The sequence below is a fragment of the Pocillopora verrucosa genome, chromosome 5 (assembly GCF_036669915.1).
Source record: "Pocillopora verrucosa isolate sample1 chromosome 5, ASM3666991v2, whole genome shotgun sequence".
In the NCBI taxonomy this organism is placed as follows: Eukaryota; Metazoa; Cnidaria; class Anthozoa; order Scleractinia; family Pocilloporidae; genus Pocillopora; species Pocillopora verrucosa.
This window is the reverse complement of record NC_089316.1, coordinates 23,324,711-23,346,237: the sequence shown is the minus strand read 5'-3', so window position 1 is coordinate 23,346,237 and position 21,527 is coordinate 23,324,711. Positions and strand designations below refer to the sequence as shown.

The window sequence follows — 21,527 nt, the reverse complement described above, 5'->3', positions numbered from 1 at the left end:
ACTTGTTCATAAGAAGTGTCTCAAATTGTGTCTGATAACATAACACCGAATGTGGGATCGTATTTCATAACACTAATGGCGCTATAAAATGGGATCTGGCATCTGCCAAATTCTTCTTTTCTTTGACGTAATGGGCATTCACTCTGAAAAGCAATCAGTCTGCATACTGTCGTAGATTCTAACTATTGGTGTTTCACGAGTGTTTGACCTCACGTCGGTGTTCATTTACTGAGAAGTTTAATGAAAAGAATCATTTAATGAAAAGTTTCTTTAAAAAAAAGGGCCAAAAGAGTTGATAGAAAATCCAGGTGATTGGTACAGACGAAATCATTTATCAATGTCAACCAATGTTGATCAATGAACAACACTGCCACCTTCAATGTTCTTTCTTCGTCAATGCCTTTAACTTTAACTAAACCATTTTTTATGAGAGTGAGAAAATTCGTGTTTTTGTTTTATTGTTTATTCCCTCCTCCCTTCACTCCCTAAAGAAAAAAATGAAAGAAAGAAAAGTGTGTGGATAATAAGTGCCCTTAAGAGCCTTATTGTTTTATTATGCCTTTCATGTGGTATTTCGTGAACTTAGCCACCCATAATTAATCTCTTATGAATGATTTACCGCGAGTGAGGCTTAAAAAACCACTTGCATAAAGTTCGGCAGGTCCGTGAGTGATTCATACGATAGAAATATCTTTCGCATTATTCAGTATCCAGTGAAGAAAAGTTTGAGATGGGATTATAAAGATCCACACTTTGTTCTGAAAAGTCTACCTTTACAGACGCAAGGAGATAAATAAATTTTCCCCAAGGCTTTGTAATGAAATTTTCCTCAGAAGTTTCAGTTCTAGATATTTTTAAGAAGACACCTGCACCAGTTTTGGATTCCTAAACACTTGATAAAAGGCTCTCTTGTTTCTGGTCTTTAAATGATGCGATGATCTTTTTCGCTGTATAGTTAATCCTTTATTAACCAAGCTTGTTCGATCAAGATAGCTGAATGTTAGTCTGGGTTTTTTTTCCAATTCTTTAACCCTTTCCTCTCCGATGTGTGACAAGGACACCCTCATCCTCCACCACCCCTAATTGGATCTGTTATTTTAGCTGTGTTTCTTTCACTTCGTTTTTATTATTATTATTATTATCGTTATTATTATTTGTTTCTTAGCTTATCTTCTTTTTTCTAACATTTGTATACCTCTACCTTTTCTCAAAAAATCCTCGCATTTTGTGAACGCAAATCATATCCATCGAAGTTAAGGAAATATGAAATAGTTTCATTGAAAGATCATTACCTTTGAAGTCAAGAAATTCACAAACGAATTACTGGAGAACATTTTTATTAATTGCTTTGCTCTAAGTTTCCAGTGTCATCTACGATGCAACAAAACTTTTGAATTTAAGTTAATAATGTGATGTAAAAACTTATGTTTGTAAACTAAGCAACATTTTGTTTATAATAAATGTAAGTAATATCCCACTACAAATCTACATTGCCACCTTTTCATGAAACCGTTTGACACTTATCTTCTATTTCAAATCCTTACAATAAATTATTTTGATTATCAACTATTAATAGCTCACTGTAAGAGGCCGTGGTCTAGCTGGTTTGCTGAAGGCTAAAATACTGAGAAGTCAGGGAAAAGGTTTTTAAGCGAAAGTTTTAAAGGCTTCTAGGCTATTGGTAGAGATATCTTCGTGTTTATCTCAGTATATCTAACAAACACACATTCTTTACCTAAAAAAACACTGTCAAAGGGTGATACAAATTATTATTGTAGAAAAAGAAAGAAATTATTACCATCATCATTATTATTATCATAGAGACAGAGAGAAAAACTTATGCAATAGGTAGAACTCAAACATCGAAGAGGAACATTCCATAGAACTAGCAATGCTTTTTAACAAATGCTGTTCAATAAAATACTTTCTACTTACTTTTGGTCCGAAACTTTAGCATTTTCCTGTCTTTATGGCAGCGTGCAAATTCTACTTACTTCGGGAGAGATTTTGAAAAATTGTTTTCACCATCTGATAACCCATGCTCAACCCTTAAATCAGAGCTGCGTTCGAAAAACATTGACTAAAACTAATCCAGTGTGACAGGGGTCAGTCATTTCTGCTGGAACTCAAATCTTTACTAATCTTCTTGAGGATCAGCAGAGGAGGGTCAGTAAAGATTTGAAATAAAGAAGGAGTAGGAACAATCAGCCAAAGCTTTCAGAAGATATAATCGTTGGGAATTTGTTACCCACTGCAATTTCTTCGTAAGATTGCACTTTGGGATGTCTCGTCCATGCGATTACGTCATTTCTCTACGTGACCTTAGTGAAAAAGTAAACCGTGTGAGACTCTATTTCTGAAAAACAAAGTTTCTACATTATTTCATATCCTAAGAGCTATATTTGCCTTTGGGCTATAAATAAGAACAATTAGGCTGCCAATCAAAAAGATATGAACCCTTATCTCATAATCACTTTGTATGATAACACGTAGTCGATTTTTTTTTACAGCAACGTGATAACCACCTGACCATGACCAGCCTTGTTATAACAACATTCATTTATCAGTTTTTCTCCATCGTTGTAAGAGCCACCCCCTCCCCCACAGCTATCATGACTACCGCTTCCACTACTTCCCCCAGAGTACCCTCCTCCTCCTCCTCCTGCCCATCCATGAGCTCCACCTCCTCCACCAAACCCACCAACAATATTGTGATCCACAGATCTCCCACCCTCACCTCCCTGAAGAAATCCATCACCACCTTCTCCGCCCTCTCCCTTGGTTCCATTGAAATTCTCTCCATTTCTTCCACTGGAATAAAACCCGCCACCACCACCACCTGAGAACAAATAAAACAACAAAATGAGGAGTAAATTCTAAGTAAACGAAACACCCCTTTTTTTAATTAAATCCTTCATGTACCCATATCAGCGTGTTCAAACCTGTATATAATTTAATTCTATCGAGCCGCCATCCATTAAGTTTAAGATTTTGATATCTACCTTTTATATGCCTGGAGATATAAACTGGTCCTCTTCCTAGGAAGTCTTAGGGTTTTGTTGTTGTTGTTGTTTCTTTCTTTTTTTGTTTTGTGTGGGATTAGGGCCGATGATTTAAATTTGAAGCATACATTAACTCATTCATTAATGAGGGGTTTGGGATCATCAAAGTATTATCTTACCTGAGTTACCATCATCAGCAGTTTGAGCACCATGCCCATTGCTCCCTCCTGACCATGACTTATATCCAGAATGCCCTGTTGTCTTTGCGCTGGCGTCACATCCTGCATGTCTTGACTCTGCAGAATGTATCCCTCCTCCGCCTCCAGCTATTATTAAAGGTGTGTCGGCTCCTCTCACCACAAATGTACCTCCACCACCACCAGAGGATCGATCCCTCTTGTTTATTCCTCCTTCTTGACCTACAAGTATCTGGATAACTTCACCCTCGTTTAAACGGAATTTTCCAACTATTCTTGCTCCTCTTCCACGGTATTGAGGGCTGTTAGGGTATGAATCGTACCCTCCTGCTGCTCCAATCGCTCTTATTTTGTAGGAACTAGTGTACGGCACAGTCCATTGTTGAATACCGTTGGACAGTGTAACTTGTCCGTCATGATCCTGACCTGTGTAGTGACTGCCCAGCGTTGTTGGACCATATCTTCCAGTGGCATTGAGATTTGTAAAAATTGCTTTAAAAACTGAGGGGAAAACAAACAAGCTCATATCAACATATTTTTTTATAGCACCATCTCTTGCAGTTCTTTTAAAGATGACACAGAGGCTCGCAGTTGATTAATGTAATAATACACAATCTTAAATCGTATCTTCTTCAATAATTTAAAAAAAAGTTGTGCGTTCGAGTACTTGCGAGTTACGTAACTATTTCACAAGCTTTAAAGGGGCATGAAAAAATTAATCGTCTACATTATATATTTAGCCTTCAAATGACTGATTAATCAATACAAAACCATACAAAATTTCTTAAACTGATATCAACCGCGAACATTGGAGGTGGGAACAACCAAAAAAAATTAGTAACTAACAATAATAATAATAAGAAAAAGAATAATAATAAAGAGTTATCACGACACGTATCAAAGTGAAAGATTTACGGAAGGAGATAACACGCCAGCATGAAGGTAAACCTGATATTTATTTACAGAAATTCTCAGCTTCTGGTCACCTTTTTTTCCACAATCTTTTCCCTTGAAACCAACTTGACACAAGCAAATGTATCTCTTAACTGTAAACCCATTTAGACAGGTTGCATTATGAAGACAAGGGCTGCTTGAACATGGATTCTGCAGGGATAAAGTTATCTTTAGTGGGATTTCTCTTCATAAAAACCCAGCATAGCCATACCAAAGAGAATTGGAAAATAAATCTATTTTATTGTGTTCTATCCAAATATCCGCACCTTTGTAGCCCAATACTGGTATCCTTCTTGGGGTTTAAGGTCATCAGGATGTTGAATGTGATCAGAATCACTCAGTTGACAGACCCGTAGTCCTTTCTTGCTGGGTGGGCCAACGTTGACGGACACACAGGTATTTTCCATGAGGCACCTATTTTTGCAGTCGCTATGGGGCTCAAGTCCCATGGACAAATATATTTGTTTGAAAACGTGCTGTTGCAGAGCATATCCTCCAATTGGCTTGTCAAACATAAGACTTCGATACTGAGTACCTGCAACTGATTGGTTAGAGATATGGTGACAAGCATGTTGGACGTTTTTTTGTTTTTTTTTTTTTGCGCCAAATAGTAAAACAAATTCGTGTTCCCCAGATATGTTTATTCCTTTTATTGGTGCTTGAGCAGCTGGAATAAGTCCTACGTCTGCTAGGAATTTAGTCAATTTTCCAAATTTCAGTTCAATGTTAAATCAGTGATGGTCTAATTGCAGGTTAGTCGTTGCTCAAATGAGCCACCGTCTTAAAAGAGAAGGCGCCAGCTCAAATATTGCCGAGAACAGTTTTATTAATTTATGGTTATCGAGCAATGATACTTTCATTACATGGGAAGATAGCCGTGAGGTAAATCTGAGCGCTCTGACACATCCATGAACCGTACATTTTTGGATACGAAACAGGGCAAAGTCAAGAAATGTTCGGTCTACTTACCTACCTTACTTGCTCGAGCCGTCCTGGGGATTATTGGTCCTCGGATGTTTCTCTACAGATCGCTGTGACCTTAGGCCAATATTCCCCAGTACAGCCCTCTCGCACAGTTGGTAAAAAATCAGTAATCAAGGCTTTTGGCTAACATTTCATCCTACGAACTACTTATCTCGCAAAGTTGGAACAAAATTAAGATCTATAACTGTGATAGAATTTCATATCATACGGCTTTATTTTTACAAATTATCTCTGAGGGAGAGAGAGACTGAAGGAATCAAAGGTACGAGTAAGTCTGTACAATAATATTATTTCGAAAAGGTATAAATTCACTTCTCGAAGTATTTCTCAAAGTAAGTAAGGTACAGTTCTAATTCTAGCGTTTCCTTTAAATAGATCACATTTATACAATAATTGTGACGAAAAAAAACAGCTTTTATTCGGAGTGTTTTAGGAATGAAATTTATTATTTCTACATGTTTTGGAAAAGCTTTGGATTTTAAACAATGCTGTATGAAAATTTCCTTTTTCTTTCATAACTTATTTATGCTTTTTTCACTAATAAGAAACAAGACACTTTGCGGACTATAAACATAGTCATGTGACACACACGCCCTCTCATTGTTCAGCCATTATTCCCTCCACCCAGGAGATGAAAATCGACTCGACTTGACTTTCCTAGCCCATGGCGGCCAGGTGAGTTTCGATGAGTTTTCGAGCCCCGCTTAACCAGGACACTCTACCAATGTGCGTGATATAAATTCTCGTAGAAAGGTATGTTAGAAAACCAAACGTAGGTCACGCAGTTATCTAGGACTATATGTAAGTGTAAATATTATCACTTAAATTAAAAACTTTTGAAATATATATAATTCACGCAAAAACGGACCGTTTTACTTTCTGTAGGTACCATTAATAGTGGTAATAGGACCGAGTGGAGTCCAATTCGCTCTGTAATCATACGAGTAATCGACAAAATCTCGATATGATATAAGACCGGCAGGCAGTACTCAATAATCTGAATAAATTCTTATCAGAAATTAGAAATTAGGAAACTTCGCCAAAAAGTCTCATCAAAATATACCGATTTATGTCCTACAGACGACTGAGTTTGTTGCATGGTACTCGTCTTGAAAGTTTCTAAACTTGTTTAGCCCCCTCTAAAATCGTGGTTGATTATTTTTAATGAACTTGAAAAAGTTATACTTGCAAACAAAAAATCATATTTCGTCGTGTTCAAAGTTCTTAGAAATGGTCACATTAGCTTTTAATTCAGAGCCCTATCACCTTATGTGATGGAATAAGCTTTCAAAATCCACAAAATGCATTATTTTTCGGCCTAGTTCGGCAATTCGACTTAGCTTCCTTCAATTCCGGATTCACCTGACTTCAAAAGTAAATTTTAATGAAACCTAGACAAAGCAATGTTAAAGTTAACTCACCTTGGTTCGCAACTGTCACGGTGTAGAACCAGCCTCCAAACAAAAAGAGGAAAGATCTGAAAGAAAACACTGGGCAGCAACGGCGCTTCATCCTCAGAATCTTGCCAGGATATATTTTCATCACCATTAGATGAATGCAGCAACCATCAGTTGCCCATCTCTCGCACAGTCAGGACCTTTGCATGCGATGCGCTGAAGTGTTATCCCTATTGCTAATCATTATTAATGAAAGGGCAGCGACACTGAAGGAAATTTATCCTCCTACAGTTTTTCTAAGTTTCGTATTTAAATATCTCCTCCAACGTCCTTTGTGCATATATTTTGCTTATTACTTATATTTATTAGTATTTGCCTGAAACAATCATCAAAATAAAACAAGAGAGCGACGAAAAATTTTAAAAAAAGAATGGGAGATACTCTAAGAATTATGTCGCTCTTACATTTGTTTTTAGATATTATTATTACTGCTGTTATTTTCAGATAGCTTCCCTGGGAATAACTAATTCAGAACTAATTTTAAGAAATGTAAGTCTTTAGTATTCTGCATTGTGGAAAAACAATTCTACAGTTTTATTAATTCACTGGATAATGATATTAACAATTAAAAAAACCTGTTTTGTGTTTTCCCATTCAGTTGGCATATGGGGCAAAGACCGTCATTTCAGAATAATTTAACAGCTCTAATTATAAAGTTTAAAAAAAATTCCGTAATAAAATAGGTAGCCTTGGAAAGTCTTAAAATTTAAACTGATTGGCCAAATCTTTTCCTTTGGGAACTTCTCCCACAATTTCAATCGCCAAAAAGCAAAATAAAAGTGACCAAAAGGAATCATGAAAAACCCCATAAAACAATAATAAGTCTGTCTATAGGACAGGTGTGAATAATCATTTCAAAAATTAATATCGTGACGGTAGACGGTATTCCACGCTTTTAGAATATCCGTCGCGAACACTATCTTTAAAAAGTGTGAACGAATTCGTTAAATACTTCATTCCTTCTTGCAAAATTTCTGTGGGCCTGTTGCTGTCGCCATTATTTATTTTCATTCTGCGAAGATTGCGCAAGTTGAAGAGTTTCCGTTTTAATTCAGTAGGTTGTTCATAAGCGAGTAACTTTGCAACCTTATCGAGGAGGCAAACTTAACAAACGTTATCGAAAAAACAAAGAAATATTGAATTCTGTTTTGAATCTAATGTTCACAACAGGAAGAAAGAACCCAATAGCCGAATTGCCCTGCTCGCAACGTGTGGTTTCGCAGCTCAGTTGGTAATGGCGCCTAGCAAGCAGCTGGAAGGCACGCATTCATTAGAAGCCTGAATGTTTTTGAGGCTTCTTCGAATTCTCTACGATTGCTTAAATTTGAGTTAAACCTGCGTGAATCATTTCTGCACTTGAATGTCAGCTTTCCCTATGAAAAAAGAGCGCTTCAGTAGTTGTGACGCCTCAACAGACAGAGCTAAACAAAAGCATAAAGAATAACTCGCCTGGAGTTCATTTGTTTGGTAATCAATAGGTATGTTCTATAAAAGAACTGTAATTATTGTTTTTTTAGAGGGCACGGTAACGAATCTTGCAATCTGATTGGTGCTTTACCCGGTCAGTATTTTCCTATCTCTGCCCACGGGCCACGGGTAACGCTTTCGTGAGTCGCCGAATACATCCCAACTTTCGTTGTCATTTTTCATAAATATACCTCGTTTTCCGGCTGGGCAGTATTTTTAAGCAAACACGTCGGTCACTACCTCAAGCCGATAAATAGCTTATGAATCCTCTCTTTTCTCTCTATCAAATCTCTTTGGTTGACAGAAAAATATTGGTTTCAGAATGAATTTGTATAAACAATAGTGTCATTACGTTGGTTGACAAGCGGCCTAAAAACCGTCTGCAATTAGTTTTAATCGTTCACAAAAAGTACCCAGAAAGTTGAAACGTGAGGTATTTGGTTACAGTTAAACTGAACGATGGAACTTTCATTCATTTAATATCTGAATTTTCTCGAGCAATTTGTTCATAGTGAAAGAGCGAGCGAAGTTTTAATTTAAGTTCTACAACAAATATACGCTCCTGGTGAGTCTTTCCAATTCCGTTCAATTTGGACATTTGTACCTTAAATTGCACAACAGAAATTGAAGGAATTTTTTGAGAAAAGGCCGCATTACATTCGCTTGTGTCTCGTTGGAGTGTGCCGTTCGAATTTAGCTTTTTGTGAAGGAAAGATCAGAGTTAAACACGCCATTACAGCAAACAAACGAGCAAACTCTCACAACTTCAAAATAAAAAAAATTGAATTTACTCACAATTACTTTCCTCGCCGTTTACTTAATGAACAGAGGTAAATCTTCGTACATGAATGGTCGATGAGAGTGAATAATACTTTCCGTTAGATCCTTAACTGATTTTGAAGAAAACATTGTCGTGACAGTCCTTGCCAAACTAGTTGGTTTTCAAATGTTCCTACGCTTTTTTTTTTCTTGGGCGCTCTCTAATTGACAGGTGTCAGATTGTGACAGATACTTGTAAAAATAATGTTTCAAAGTTTGTTTGGAAGCCTTTTAAATCACCTTTATCGTTACGCAAATGAAAATGTTTCGCTGAGGCATCTCTCTTAAATTTGCATCACCTCTATTTTAACTACCATTTACTCACTCAAAAATTGTTCAGTTTATAGAAGATCTTGCCGTATTTACGGCCATAAATCATTCGGGTTCTTTCGGAAAGAATTTCGTCAAGTTTAAAAACAATAAATATGTTATTTACCGGCTAAGGGTTGGTCCGTATGGTGAAAAACTGTGACCTCGGTCACAGTTTTTCACCATACGGACCTCCCAGCCGGCAAATAACATATATTTATTGTTTTCTTAGAGGGCTCGGTAACGAATCTTGCAATCTGATTGGTTCTTTACCCGGTCAGTATTTTCCTATCTTTGCCCACGGGCCACGGTAACGCTTTCGTGAATCGCCGAGTACATCCCAACTTTCGTTGTCATTTTTTCATAAATATACCTCGTTTTCCGGCTGGGCAGTATTTTTAAGCAAACACGTCGGTCACTACCTCAAGCCGATAAATAACTTATGAATCCTCTCTTTTCTCTCTATCAAATCACTTTGGTTGACAGAAAAATATTGGTTTCAGAATGAATTTGTATAAACAATAGTGTCATTACATTGGTTGACAAGCGGCCTAAAAACCGTCTGCAATTAGTTTTAATCGTTCACAAAAAGTACCCAGAAAGTTGAAACGTGAGGTATTTGGTTACAGTTAAACTGAACGATGGAACTTTCATTCATTTAATATCTGAATTTTCTCGAGCAATTTGTTCATAGTGAAAGAGCGAGCGAAGTTTTAATTTAAGTTCTACAACAAATATAAGCTCCTGTTGAGTCTTTCCAATTCCGTTCAATTTGGACATTTGTACCTTAAATTGCACAACAGAAATTGAAGGAATTTTTTGAGAAAAGGCCGCATTACATTCCCTTGTGTCTCGTTGGAGTGTGCCGTTCGAATTTAGTTTTTGTGAAGGAAAGATTAGAGTTAAACACGCCATTACAGCAAACAAACGAGCAAACTCTCACAACTTCAAAATAAAAAAATTGAATTTACTCACAATTACTTTCCTCGCCGTTTACTTAATGAACAGAGGTAAATCTTCGTACATGAATGAATGGTCGATGAGAGTGAATAATACTTTTCGTCAGATCATGAACTAATTTTGAAGAAAACATTGTCGTGACAGTCCTTGCCAAACTAGTTCTGTTGGTTTTCAAATGTTCCTACGCTTTTTTTTTTCTTGCGCGCTCTCTAATTGACAGGTGTCAGATTGTGACAGATACTTGTAAAAATAATGTTTCAAAGTTTGTTTGGAAGCCTTTTAAATCACCTTTATCGTTACGGAAATGAAAATGTTTCATTGAGGCATCTCTCTTAAATTTGCATCACCTCTATTTTAACTACCATTTACTCACTCAAAAATTGTTCAGTTTATGGAAGATCTTGCCGTATTTACGGCCATAAATCATTCGAGTTCTTTCGGAAAGAATTTCGTCAAGTTTAAAAACAATAAATATGTTATTTACCGGCTAAGGGTCGGTCCGTATGGTGAAAAACTGTGACCTCGGTCTTGAAAATGCTGTATTTTCAAGACCTCGGTCACAGTTTTTCACCATACGGACCTCCCAGCCGGCAAATAACATATATATATGGAGCCGAGTTTCAATGGTTTACGACCTTTGGTCTCTACTACAAGGAAATCTTAATTGTTTGTGACTTTATTAAACACTTTACACTTTAATATTTTTCCTGGATTGTAATTTGACGAGATTTACACTTCTTACCTATTTCGAGATTGACTTGCATTATAACGGGTTAAAAGTCTGTACCACACACATATCAAATCCCTTTTCTTGAAGACTCTTAAATACATTTCGGCAGAGATTCTTGGTTTTCACCCATGTGACTTTTGTCTCGACGACGGTTGCTATTCATTATGTTGGTGCCCAAGCAAATAGTTACAAATGCGCTTGTAGTAAGGTATGAGTGAGAAAGTAGAAATGGGTTCTAAGTGTAGTTTTCGGCTGTGGCGGCAGAAGTGATTGGGACAAAGGGACGTGACTTTATCGAATACTGTCAGTTATTAAGAATAAGTCTTCCTTCGAAGAAGAATTGACAACAGAAGGACGAGAAAAGTAGATACAAGCGATAAGTCGCGGCGACGCGATATGAGAATAAAGTTAAAGACAGACCGGTACGGACTCCCCATGTGGCTTTCGTGGTCGCGTCGCGTTACCGCCTTCAAATTATATTTTTGCTCTCAAGAGCATGTCTTAAATTGATTTTCCCTTTTAGTTTTTTCAATAAAACTTACTCACATCCCGTGTGTCCGTTGTAGTTTCTGGCGGTTTCTGCCGTTTTAAGCTTACTTTGCCATCACTGTTACTCATGGCAAAAGACGAAGTCAAAACGGAGGACTCCGGTTTTCATTATCTTTACAGTGATTTCTATGTCCTCGCATTCAAGGTTGACGCGTTACATCAAATGTCGCCTTGAAAAGGAGCCATTTATAGAGTCCTTTCTATGTCCTTACAATCATAGTTGACTCATTGCAACAAATTTCGCTTTAAAAAGAAACAATTTTTATCTTTGGTCTCTGCAGATGAAGAAGAGGAGCATCTTCCACAAATTGAAGAACTTGAAGAAAGTATAGCCAAAAAAGACGCAGAACTTACCCAACTTCATTCAGACCTCGCCCAAATAAGAGAAACTGCACAAGTAAGTCAAGTGGACGTAGGGAGGAGAAGAACCATTTCTTGTTGTTCCGTTCCGTTCCGGAGATGCAATTCATCTACGAAATGCTATCAATTTCAAGAGTCTGGAAAAGGGAGGAGAACACTGCACCTGTATCACTCAGCAGGGTCTTATGGTGAATTCTAGGAGTTACCCATGAGGAAAGAGAGTGCAAAAAGTTTCTAAGTTGTGGAAAAGAAACAAAATTTTTTGTTTCTAAAGGCTATAAACTTCGATCCAAAAACCTCTTTACACATTTTTTGAAACCTTGCGGATTGGGGGAAGGGGGCTGTTGTTGCCTATGACTTAAGTTTTTAAATGTCTCAATATACATATTTTTGTATCTTTTGTGCTGAACGATGCGGTAGGAATTCCAAGATAATGTCAGGAATTGCCACCCCTTGATATACAGAACTTTTTGTATTTATCGAGTACTATTTTTCCTTTTTCTTAGAATTCTACGCACGCTGGAGATCAAAGTGAAATCGAAGCGCTCAGAAAAGAGTGTGACGCTGTTAAGAAGAAAGCTAAGGATACGATCGACAAGTATTTGACAGAGTGCAACAGACTTAAGGCTATAGTGGATGAACAACAAGGTACAGTTATTGTGTTAGAGTACATATTCAAAGAGTGTCCTAAAACAGGCCCATAAGTTATTATCACGGCCAATCAGAACAAAGGTGAATGTCAGGAGAGCTATTGAGAGTTCAGCGTAAAACAATAGGTAAACTGTCTGAAGAGCGGGCAAACGTGAGAGACCAGGCTGCAATCGCTTCTAGGATTGCATCTGATCAGTCGAGGCGGTGGTACAAGTTTAACTGGACCAACCATAAAGCGAAGAAAAAACACGAACAACATTACAATCCGGGATTACCACGCCAGACAAACCAGCCCATGACGCTTTAATTGAGATACGAAATGGCCAATATTTCTTTCCATGTTCAATTTGCAGCAATTATCCACAAAGCGCAAGATGTAAGAAAATTCAAGAAGAAATGGAAGCTTTGCAAAGAACATGCAGATTCAGTCACTACAATATGACTTGTACAAATTGAAAGAAAAATACGACAATGAAACAAAATTACTGAAGAATGAGGTGGAATGGGGCTTAGAAAAAGTCGGATCGCTGAAACTGGAAATGAAGAGGTTGAAGGAACCTGAGACAGATGATACTATTAGTATAATGCGGTAAGCTCTTCTTACAATACAGCATAACTTAGTCACCAGCTTTAATTTCCAAGGTACGCTCGCTTTGGTTGTCATACTGAGCAGAAAAAAAATGTAGGTATGTGTATGATCTGAACTGGGTTGGTGGCTGACTTGAATAATCCTTGCATAGCAAGCATGGCGTTTTGCAAAGCAACATGTTCTCTCAGTTGTATCCTGGGGCAAGTTCCTTTAGGAAAAAACAATTTCAAAATCTTCGAGAAGTAACTTCCAGCATTCTGGGACATATTTGAGAAAATATCTTAGACAGATATTCATGTTAGATTCAGTTCAAAAGTATTTTTTTTTGTCTTTGATCGCAATTCACGAAGTAGCAGTTGCCAAACGGTCTAACAGCCAGCGGGTTTCCGCCGCCTACCGACTTCTATTGACAACTTTTGAATTTTCAATCGTCGACCATTTTCAAAAATTAGTTAGTATTACAGAGACCTTAGATCAATCAGGGTGCACTCATCTCTAAGTTCACTTGAGCAATTATACTTGTAAGCAATAAGCAACGTCATCATTTGCCTGTGTCATCCTCACGGTCTGCTATTCTTAAAAAGTCCAACTCACGCTGGAAAGCTCTACGTATGAACTGTGAAGTCGTTGTGTCTCCGTGGAGAGCGTTTTAGTGCGTAATCCGAAGGTGTGTGGATAGATTCTTCATTGAGATTCAGAACCCTTCCTTCGTCCTACGCTTGTGACATCTTCATTAATTAATAAAGAGTTATTTACATCAATTTTGTTTTATTCTTTGTTTTCTTTTTCTCAATTGCAGGGGTCAACCTGTGGCGTCCAACGATAAGGGGAACAATGAAGTAGGAGACGTGTCTAATGTGGCTATTTATTCTCTCAAGGCTAAGCTTGGAAAACTCGAAACTGAAACGCAAACTTTGAAAGAAAATGTGGAAAAACTTGAAAAGGAGAAATCAACTTTAAGTTTACTCAATACAGAAGCAAAGTATTTTGTTTGTTAGTTGACTTTTCATTTGCTTCTTTCCATGCATGGAACTGTTTTCGTCTTTATTGTAGCAAGGTCACACATAGCAATCTCGAACTGAGTCCACAAGGCAAACAAACAGCAATTAAATCTTCAGAGACATTTCTGCTAAGTGCTGGTTATTACACATTCTTGAAGGTTGAAAACCAGAACTTATTTTTGAAACTTTCCTGTCATTTCCTTAATTTTGGTTCAAAGAGGAATGTTGCACAAAAAAAAGGATCTTTTAAAAAGTAGAGTTCATTTTTAAGACAGCTAAAATTAATTACACTTTCTTACAGCAATAAGGTAGCCCAGCTTTGCTCTGAAAACAACGCACTTAAAACAGCCAGGAAGAAATTAATGGAAGAGTTTCAAAAGATGAAGAGAGTACAAGAGAGTTCAAAAGCAAAGGACGATTCCGTCGGGCGACTTCCAGAGGGTGAGACCGCATGCGTTTTATTTACCTACTGAAAACTCATAAAGCTCGCCTCATTCTGTTTTCTTGCTACCACAATTTTGGAGCAAAGTGGGGTTATTAAAAGCGAAATAACAGAGAAACGAATAGAATAGGAAATGGAAGGAAGAGATTGTGGCGTTTTCCGCTAATATACCAACTTTGAAATTATAAATGCAATGTAAAGGTGTGTCCGGCAGTTCTGGCATTCTTCTTACCAACGGCTAGAAAAGTTGAACGCTGTCTCGGAGGATTAAAACGATCCTGTTCCTGAATTATGACTGGCTGTTGCGATAATCATTGGCAGTAGTAGGGAAGGAAATCGCAAATTAGCGATTTTTCCTCATTCAAAGGCGCAGTGGTGAAAATGAACCGCTTTTTTCGCCAGGTTTCCGCTGTAATCAAACAAAAATTGCAAGGGAACCGAATAACGGGGACACGAGTAATCCAAGTCAACCCTTCTTTCTGTTTTATCTCCTCTTGTAGTCTCTACAGAAGCGCTTGGAAGACAGTCTAGGAATTCATCTGTTCTGAGTGAATTATCTACTTGCAGCGAAGCCCCGCCTGCTGTTGAGCGGAAGCGGGTAAAGCCAGAACCGAAGGAAAATTTCTAAAACTGGCTTTCAGGAGATGCAGCAAATAATATGTTTAAAGACGAGCCAAATCAGTGTGCTAATCAGTGATGTTATCATGTGCAGCTCAGCGCTGGCCTGTTGATTCAAAGAGCCAGTTTCACACTACAGATATAACGACAAAGACCTGAAGGCATAACAGGGTTAAAACTGTATGTCGATGTTTTTATGTTGTGAACATGCAGAAATTTTATAAGCGTAGTTCCCATTTGCTTCATAGAGATATTTCCATTGTGTTGTGTTCATCCCTACGAGTTTGCACTACAATTTTAACCTCCCTAGTCGCTAGGCTTATTTCTGTAAATCATTATCACCAGTGCGAACCAGACATAAGATACTAAGTCACGAAAAAGGATTAAATCTTTGTTTTTATCGACTGCTTTAAAAAAATCAGATGGGTGGATTGGATTCAAGTACGACTAGTTTTGGTTTTGCCATGCGTTGAATAATGACAATATTGTTGACGATAACTGTGTGGCAGAGTCTTGAGATTAGATAACTTGTTCATAAGAAGTGCCTCAAATTGTCTTTGATAACATAACACCGAATGTGGGATCGTATTTCATAACACTTATGGCGCTATAAAATGGGATCTGGCATCTCCCAAATTCTTCTTTTCTTTGAAGTAATGGGCATTAATTGTGAAAAGCAGTCAGTCTGCATACTGTCATATATTTTAACTATTGGTGTTTCACGAGTGTTTGACCTCACGTCGGTCTTTATGTACTGAGATAATATACTATTCTCCTCAATCATCTTATAAAGGATGAAAAATTTCTTTAAAAAAAAGGGCTAAAAGAGTTGATAGAAAATCCAGGTGATTGGTATAGAGGAAAACATTTACCAATGTTGATCAATGAACAACACTGCCACCTTCAATGTTCTTTCTTCGTCAATGCCTTTAACTTTAACTAAACCATTTTTTATGTGAGTGAGAAAATTCGTGTTTTTGCTTTATTGCTTATTCCTCCCTCCCTTCACTCCCTAAAGAAAATAATGAAGGAAAGAAAAAGTGTGTAGATAATAAAAGTGTCCTTAACATTGGCTTTGCTTTCTGCAACTTCCACAGAAGAGCAAGCTAAAAAGAATAAAGTAGGTCCGAAAGTTGTCAAAACAAATTTAATTCATGAAGGAAAAATGAAGATAATTGCCAAACGTAAATAAGAGCCTTATTGTTTTATTATGCCTCTCATGTGGTATTTCGTGAACTTAGCCACCCTTAATTAATCTCATGAACGATTTACCGCGAGTGAGGCTTAAAAAAGCACTTGCGTAAAGTTCGGTAGGTCCGTGAGTGATTCATACCATAGAAATATCTTCTGCATTATTCAGTATCCAGTGAAGAAAAGTTTAAGATGGAATTATAAAGATCCACACTTTGTTGTGAAATGTCTACCTTTACAAATACGAGAAGGTAAATAAATTTTCCCCAAGGCTTTGTAATGAAAATTTCCTCAGAAGTTTCAATTTTAAATATTTTTAAGAAGACACCTGCACTAGTTTCTAATACTTGTATACCTCTACCTTTTCTCAAAAATCCTCGCATTTTGTGAGTGTAAATCATATCGAAGTTAAGGAAATATAAAATAGTTTCATTGAAAGATCATTGCCTAAACAGTCAAGAAAGTCACAAACGATATACTGGAGAACATTTTTATTAATTGCTTTGCTCTAAGTTTCCAGTGTCATCTACGATGCAGCAAAACTTTTGAATTTAAGTTAATAATGTGATGTAAAAACTTATGTTTGTAAACTAAGCAACATTGTGTTTATAATAAATGTAAGTAATATCCCACTACAGGTCGACATTGCCGCCTTTTCATGAAACCTTTTGACACTTATCTTCCATTTCAAATCCTTGCAATAAATTATTTTGATTATCAAGTGTTAATAGCTTACTGTAAGAGGCCGTGGTCTGGCTGGTTTGCTGAAGGCTAAAATACTGAGAAGTCAGGGAAAAGGTTTTTAAGCGAAAGTTTTAAAGGCTTCTAGACTATTGGTAGAGATATCTTCCTGTTTATCTTAGTATATCTAACAAACACACATCCCTTACCTAAAACACACTATCAAAGGGTTTGATACAAATTATTATTGCAGAAACAGAGAGAAATTATTATCATCATCATCATAATTATTATTATAGAAATTAATCTTAAATTATTTCCATGTAAACAGAGAGAAAAACTTATGAAATGCGTATAACTCAAATATCGAAGAGGAACATTTTTAAGAACTAGCAATGCTTTTTGACAAATGCTGTTCAATCAAATACTTATTTCGGGAGAGAATTCAAATTTTGAAAAATTGTTTTCACCATCTGATAACCCATGCTCAAACTTTAAATCACAACTGCGTTCGAAAAACAATGACTCCAAACTAATCCAGTGTGACAGGGGTCAGTCATTACCGCTGGAACTCAAATCTTTACTAATCTTCTTGAGGATCAGCAGAGAAAGGTCAGTAAAGATTTGAAATAAAGAAGGTCTATTTGCCTTTGGGCTATAAATAAGAACAATTAGACTGCCAATCAAACAGACATGAACCCTTATCTTATAATCACTTTGTATGATAACACGTAGTCATTTTTTTTACAGCAACATGATAATCACTTGACCATGACCAGCCGTGTTATAACAACATTCATTCTCCTGTTTGTCTCCATTGTTGTAAGAGCCACCCCCTCCCCCACAGCTATCATGACTACCACTTCCACGGCTTCCCCCAGAGTACCCTCCTCCTCCTCCTCCTCCTGCCCATCCATGAGCTCCACCTCCTCCACCAAACCCACCAACAATACTGTGATCCACTGATCTCCCACCCTCACCTCCCTGAAGAAATCCATTACCACCTTCTCCGCCCTCTCCCTTGGTTCCATTGAAATTCTCCCAATGTCTTCCACTGGAGTAAAACCCGCCACCACCGCCACCTGAGAACAAATAAAACCACAAAATGACGAGTAAAGTCTTAGTAAACAAACGCCCTTTTTTTATATTAAATCCCTAATGTACCCATATCAGCTTGTTCAAACCTGTATATAATGTAATTCTATTGAGCCACCATCCATTAAGTTTAAGATTTTAATATCTACCTTTTATATGCCCCCATATAAACTGGTCCTCTTCCAAGGAAGTATTAGGTTTTTTTGTTGTTGTTGCTGTTGTTTTTTGTTTTTGTTTTTTGTTTTGTGTGGGATTAGGGCCGATGATTTAAATTTTGAAGCATACATTGACACATTTGTTAATGAGGAGCCGAGGGGTAAGGGATCATCACAGTATTATCTTACCTGAGTAACCATCATCAGCAGTCTGCGCACCATGTCCATTGCTCCCTCCTGACCATGACTTGTACCCAGAATTCCCTGTTGTGTTTGTGCTGGCGTCACATCCTGCATGTCTTGACTCTGCAGAATCTATCCCTCCTCCGCCTCCAGCTATTATCAAAGGTGTGTCGGTTCCTCTTACTACAAATGTACCTCCACCACCACCAGATGATTCATTCCTCTTGTTTATTCCTCCTTCTTGACCTACAAGTATCTGGATAACTTCACTCTTGTTTAAACGGAATTTTCCAATCATTCTTGCTCCTCCTCCACGGTATTGAGAGCTGTCAGGATATGAATCGTACCCTCCTGCTGCTCCAATCGCTTTTATTTTGTAGCCACCAGTGTACGGTACAGTCCATTGTTGAATACCGTGGGACAGTGTTACTTGTCCGTCATGATCCTGACCTGTGTAGTGACTGCCCAGCGTTGTTGGACCATATCTTCCAGTGGCATTGAGATTTGTAAAAACTGCTCTAAATGCTGAGGGGAAAACAAAAAAAGTTCATACCAACATACCAACATATTTTTCAGCACAATTTCTTTCAGTTTTCTTAAAGATGACACAAAGGATCGCTGTTGATTAATGCAATGATACACAATCTTAATTCGTATCTTCCTCAATAATTAAAAAAGGTAGTACGTTTGAGTACTTGCGAGTTACGTAACATTTTTACAACCTTTAAAAGGAAATGGAAAAATTAATCGTCTACGTTGTATATAGCCTTCAAATGACAGATTAATTAATACAAAAGCATACAAAATTTCTTAAACGGATATCAACCGCGAACATTGGAGTTGGGAAAAAGCAAAAAATAAATAAATAAATAATAAATAAATAATAATTTTAACAATAATACTAATGAAGCGTATCACAAGACGTGTCAAAGTAAAAGATTCACAGGGGGAGATATCAAACAAGCATGAAGATAAACCTGACATTTATTTAGATCAATTCTCAGTTTCTGGTCACCTTTTTTTCTACAATTTTTTCCCTTGAAACCAACTTGACACAAGCAAGTGTATCTCATATCTGTGAACCCATTTAGGCAGGTTGCATTATGAAGACAAGGGCTGCTTGAACATGGATTCTGCAGGAATAAAGTTATCTTTAGTGGGATTTCTCTTCATAAAAACCCAGCATAGCCATACCAAAGAGAATTGGAAAATAAATCTATTTTATTGTGTTCTATCAAAATATCCGCACCTTTGTAGCCCAATACTTGTATCCTTCTTGGGGTTTAAGGTCATCAGGATGTTGAATGTGATCAGAATCACTCAGTTGGCAGACCCTGAGTCCATTCTTGTCGGGTGGACCAACGTTGACGGACACACAGGTGTTTTCCATGAGGCACCTATTTTTGCAGTCGCTATAGGGCTTAATTCCCGTGGATAAATATATTTGTTTGAAAACGTGCCGTTGCAGAGCACGTCCTCCAACTGACTTCTCAAACATAACACTTCGACAATGAACACCTGCAACTGAATGGTTAGAGATATGGTGACAAGCATGTTGGACCTTTCTTGCATCAAATAGTATTTCAAATTCGTGTCCCCGAGATAAATTTTTTCTTTAACTGGTGCTTTAGCAGCTGAAATAAGCTTTACGTCCGTTGAGAATTTAGCTGACTTTTTGGCTGACTTTTCATCATATGAGATTTCGTAAGCAAAGCTACTTACCTCGCAAAGTTGAAACAAAATTAAGATCTAGAACTGAGATAAAATTTGTATTTTTACTGGATGATTCTGAGGGAGAAAGAGACTGAAGGAGTCTATGGTACGAGTAAGTCTGTACAATGTTATTTCGAAACGGTATAACTTCATTTCTCGAAGTATTTCTCAAATTGAGTAAAGTACAGTTCTGTATAAATTCTCGCGTTTCCCTCAGATCGATCACATCATGCAATAATTGCGACCAAAAAAAAAATCAGCTTTTATTCGGAGTGTTTTAGGAATGAAATTTATTATTTCTACATGTTGGACTGATTTTAAACAATAGTGTATGAAAATTTCCTTTTTCTCTCATATCTTATTCATGATTTTTTCTTTAATTAGAAACAAGATATTTTGTGGAATATAAACATATTCTTATTTAGTTGTATGACAACAAAGCTAGTGTAAAAAAGTGAAAGGAGAGTTAAAGGAACAAAATATAAGCTTTCTCCCTCAAAAGAGCATATGCTCGCGTCTCAATCCCCCCTCTCTCCCCCTCTTCCATTTTGATTGAAGTTATGTGAACTGCGCCATATTGATAAAAATAATGTAAAGCTGGGAAAACAAAGTGAAGCAAAACTAAGAGAAGTAAGTAGAAGTGTAGCGTATGCTATAAGTTTACTGCAGGTCGGTAAAATGTATTGCAAAGTTTATGTAAAAAATATTCCACCACCGGAAGAAAAAGATCGAGGATAAAAGAAACCATTTACACCGGAAAAAAAGCATAAGTATTTTGTTGAATTAAAGCTATGAAATAGGAAGCAGAATAATAAATTAAAATATTGTACTTATTCTATTTCAAAGTTGAGAAACGAAATCCATAGCAAAATTACGTTAAATATGAAAATTAGAAGGGAAAAATGAAAATTTCGCTCTTAGAAAGGTAAGGGAGACTTTCTTAACAAGAATTTAACTCGACTTTTCCCAAGCAGTTAATAACTAGCATATTAAATTAAAGTTGCATTAAGCGAGGAGAGGAGTGAATCAAATTCTCTACCTTGGTTTCCTTCTGTAAAGCATAGAAGCCATCCTCCCCACAGCAAAAAATTTAAAAGCAGAGACAAAAATAAAGAATAGTGCTTTTCCATCCTCAACATAAAACTAGGAAATGACTTTCAAATCTCATTTTCGAGGGGAGAAGCGGGAGTTTAGCACTGTTTAGGCGTTCCCAAAGTCTTTGACAGATTCATCACTGAGAAACTGTATCAATTATTTATAACTATCAATGCGATACTCAACTGACATATACACCTTCTCATTGTTAAGCCATTATTCCCTCCACCCAGGAGATGAGAATAGATTCGACTTGACCTTCTAAGCCCACAGCGGCCAGCTGAGATACGATGACCTTTTGAGCGCCGCTTGTTGAAACACACCT

The 21,527-nt window shown here is 37.1% G+C and overlaps 2 protein-coding genes and 1 long non-coding RNA gene across 3 annotated transcripts; 1 reads left to right on the top strand and 2 right to left on the bottom strand.

Moving 5' to 3' along the window:
- Positions 1 to 1,979: 1,979 nt before the first annotated feature.
- On the bottom strand, positions 1,980 to 5,235 carry LOC131796181 (ALK tyrosine kinase receptor-like). Its single transcript, XM_066167552.1, has 5 exons — positions 4,420 to 5,235; positions 4,186 to 4,303; positions 3,182 to 3,700; positions 2,738 to 2,839; positions 1,980 to 2,321 (listed from the first exon to the last, which is right to left on the bottom strand). Exons 1-5 carry the CDS (start codon positions 4,666 to 4,668, stop codon positions 2,305 to 2,307), a joined length of 1,005 nt encoding a protein of 334 aa, XP_066023649.1. The 5' UTR covers positions 4,669 to 5,235; the 3' UTR covers positions 1,980 to 2,304.
- A 7,065-nt stretch (positions 5,236 to 12,300) lies between these two features.
- Positions 12,301 to 14,003, top strand: LOC131796180 (uncharacterized). The gene is made up of 3 exons (XR_010717441.1): positions 12,301 to 12,436; positions 12,793 to 13,028; positions 13,828 to 14,003. It is a non-coding gene; the product is annotated as an uncharacterized lncRNA (long non-coding RNA).
- Positions 14,004 to 16,823: 2,820 nt separating this feature from the next.
- LOC131798069 (ALK tyrosine kinase receptor-like) lies at positions 16,824 to 21,296 on the bottom strand. The gene is made up of 5 exons (XM_066167525.1): positions 21,147 to 21,296; positions 19,644 to 19,918; positions 19,410 to 19,527; positions 18,401 to 18,919; positions 16,824 to 18,043 (listed from the first exon to the last, which is right to left on the bottom strand). Exons 1-5 carry the CDS (start codon positions 21,244 to 21,246, stop codon positions 17,706 to 17,708), a joined length of 1,350 nt encoding a protein of 449 aa, XP_066023622.1. The 5' UTR covers positions 21,247 to 21,296; the 3' UTR covers positions 16,824 to 17,705.
- Positions 21,297 to 21,527: the final 231 nt, after the last annotated feature.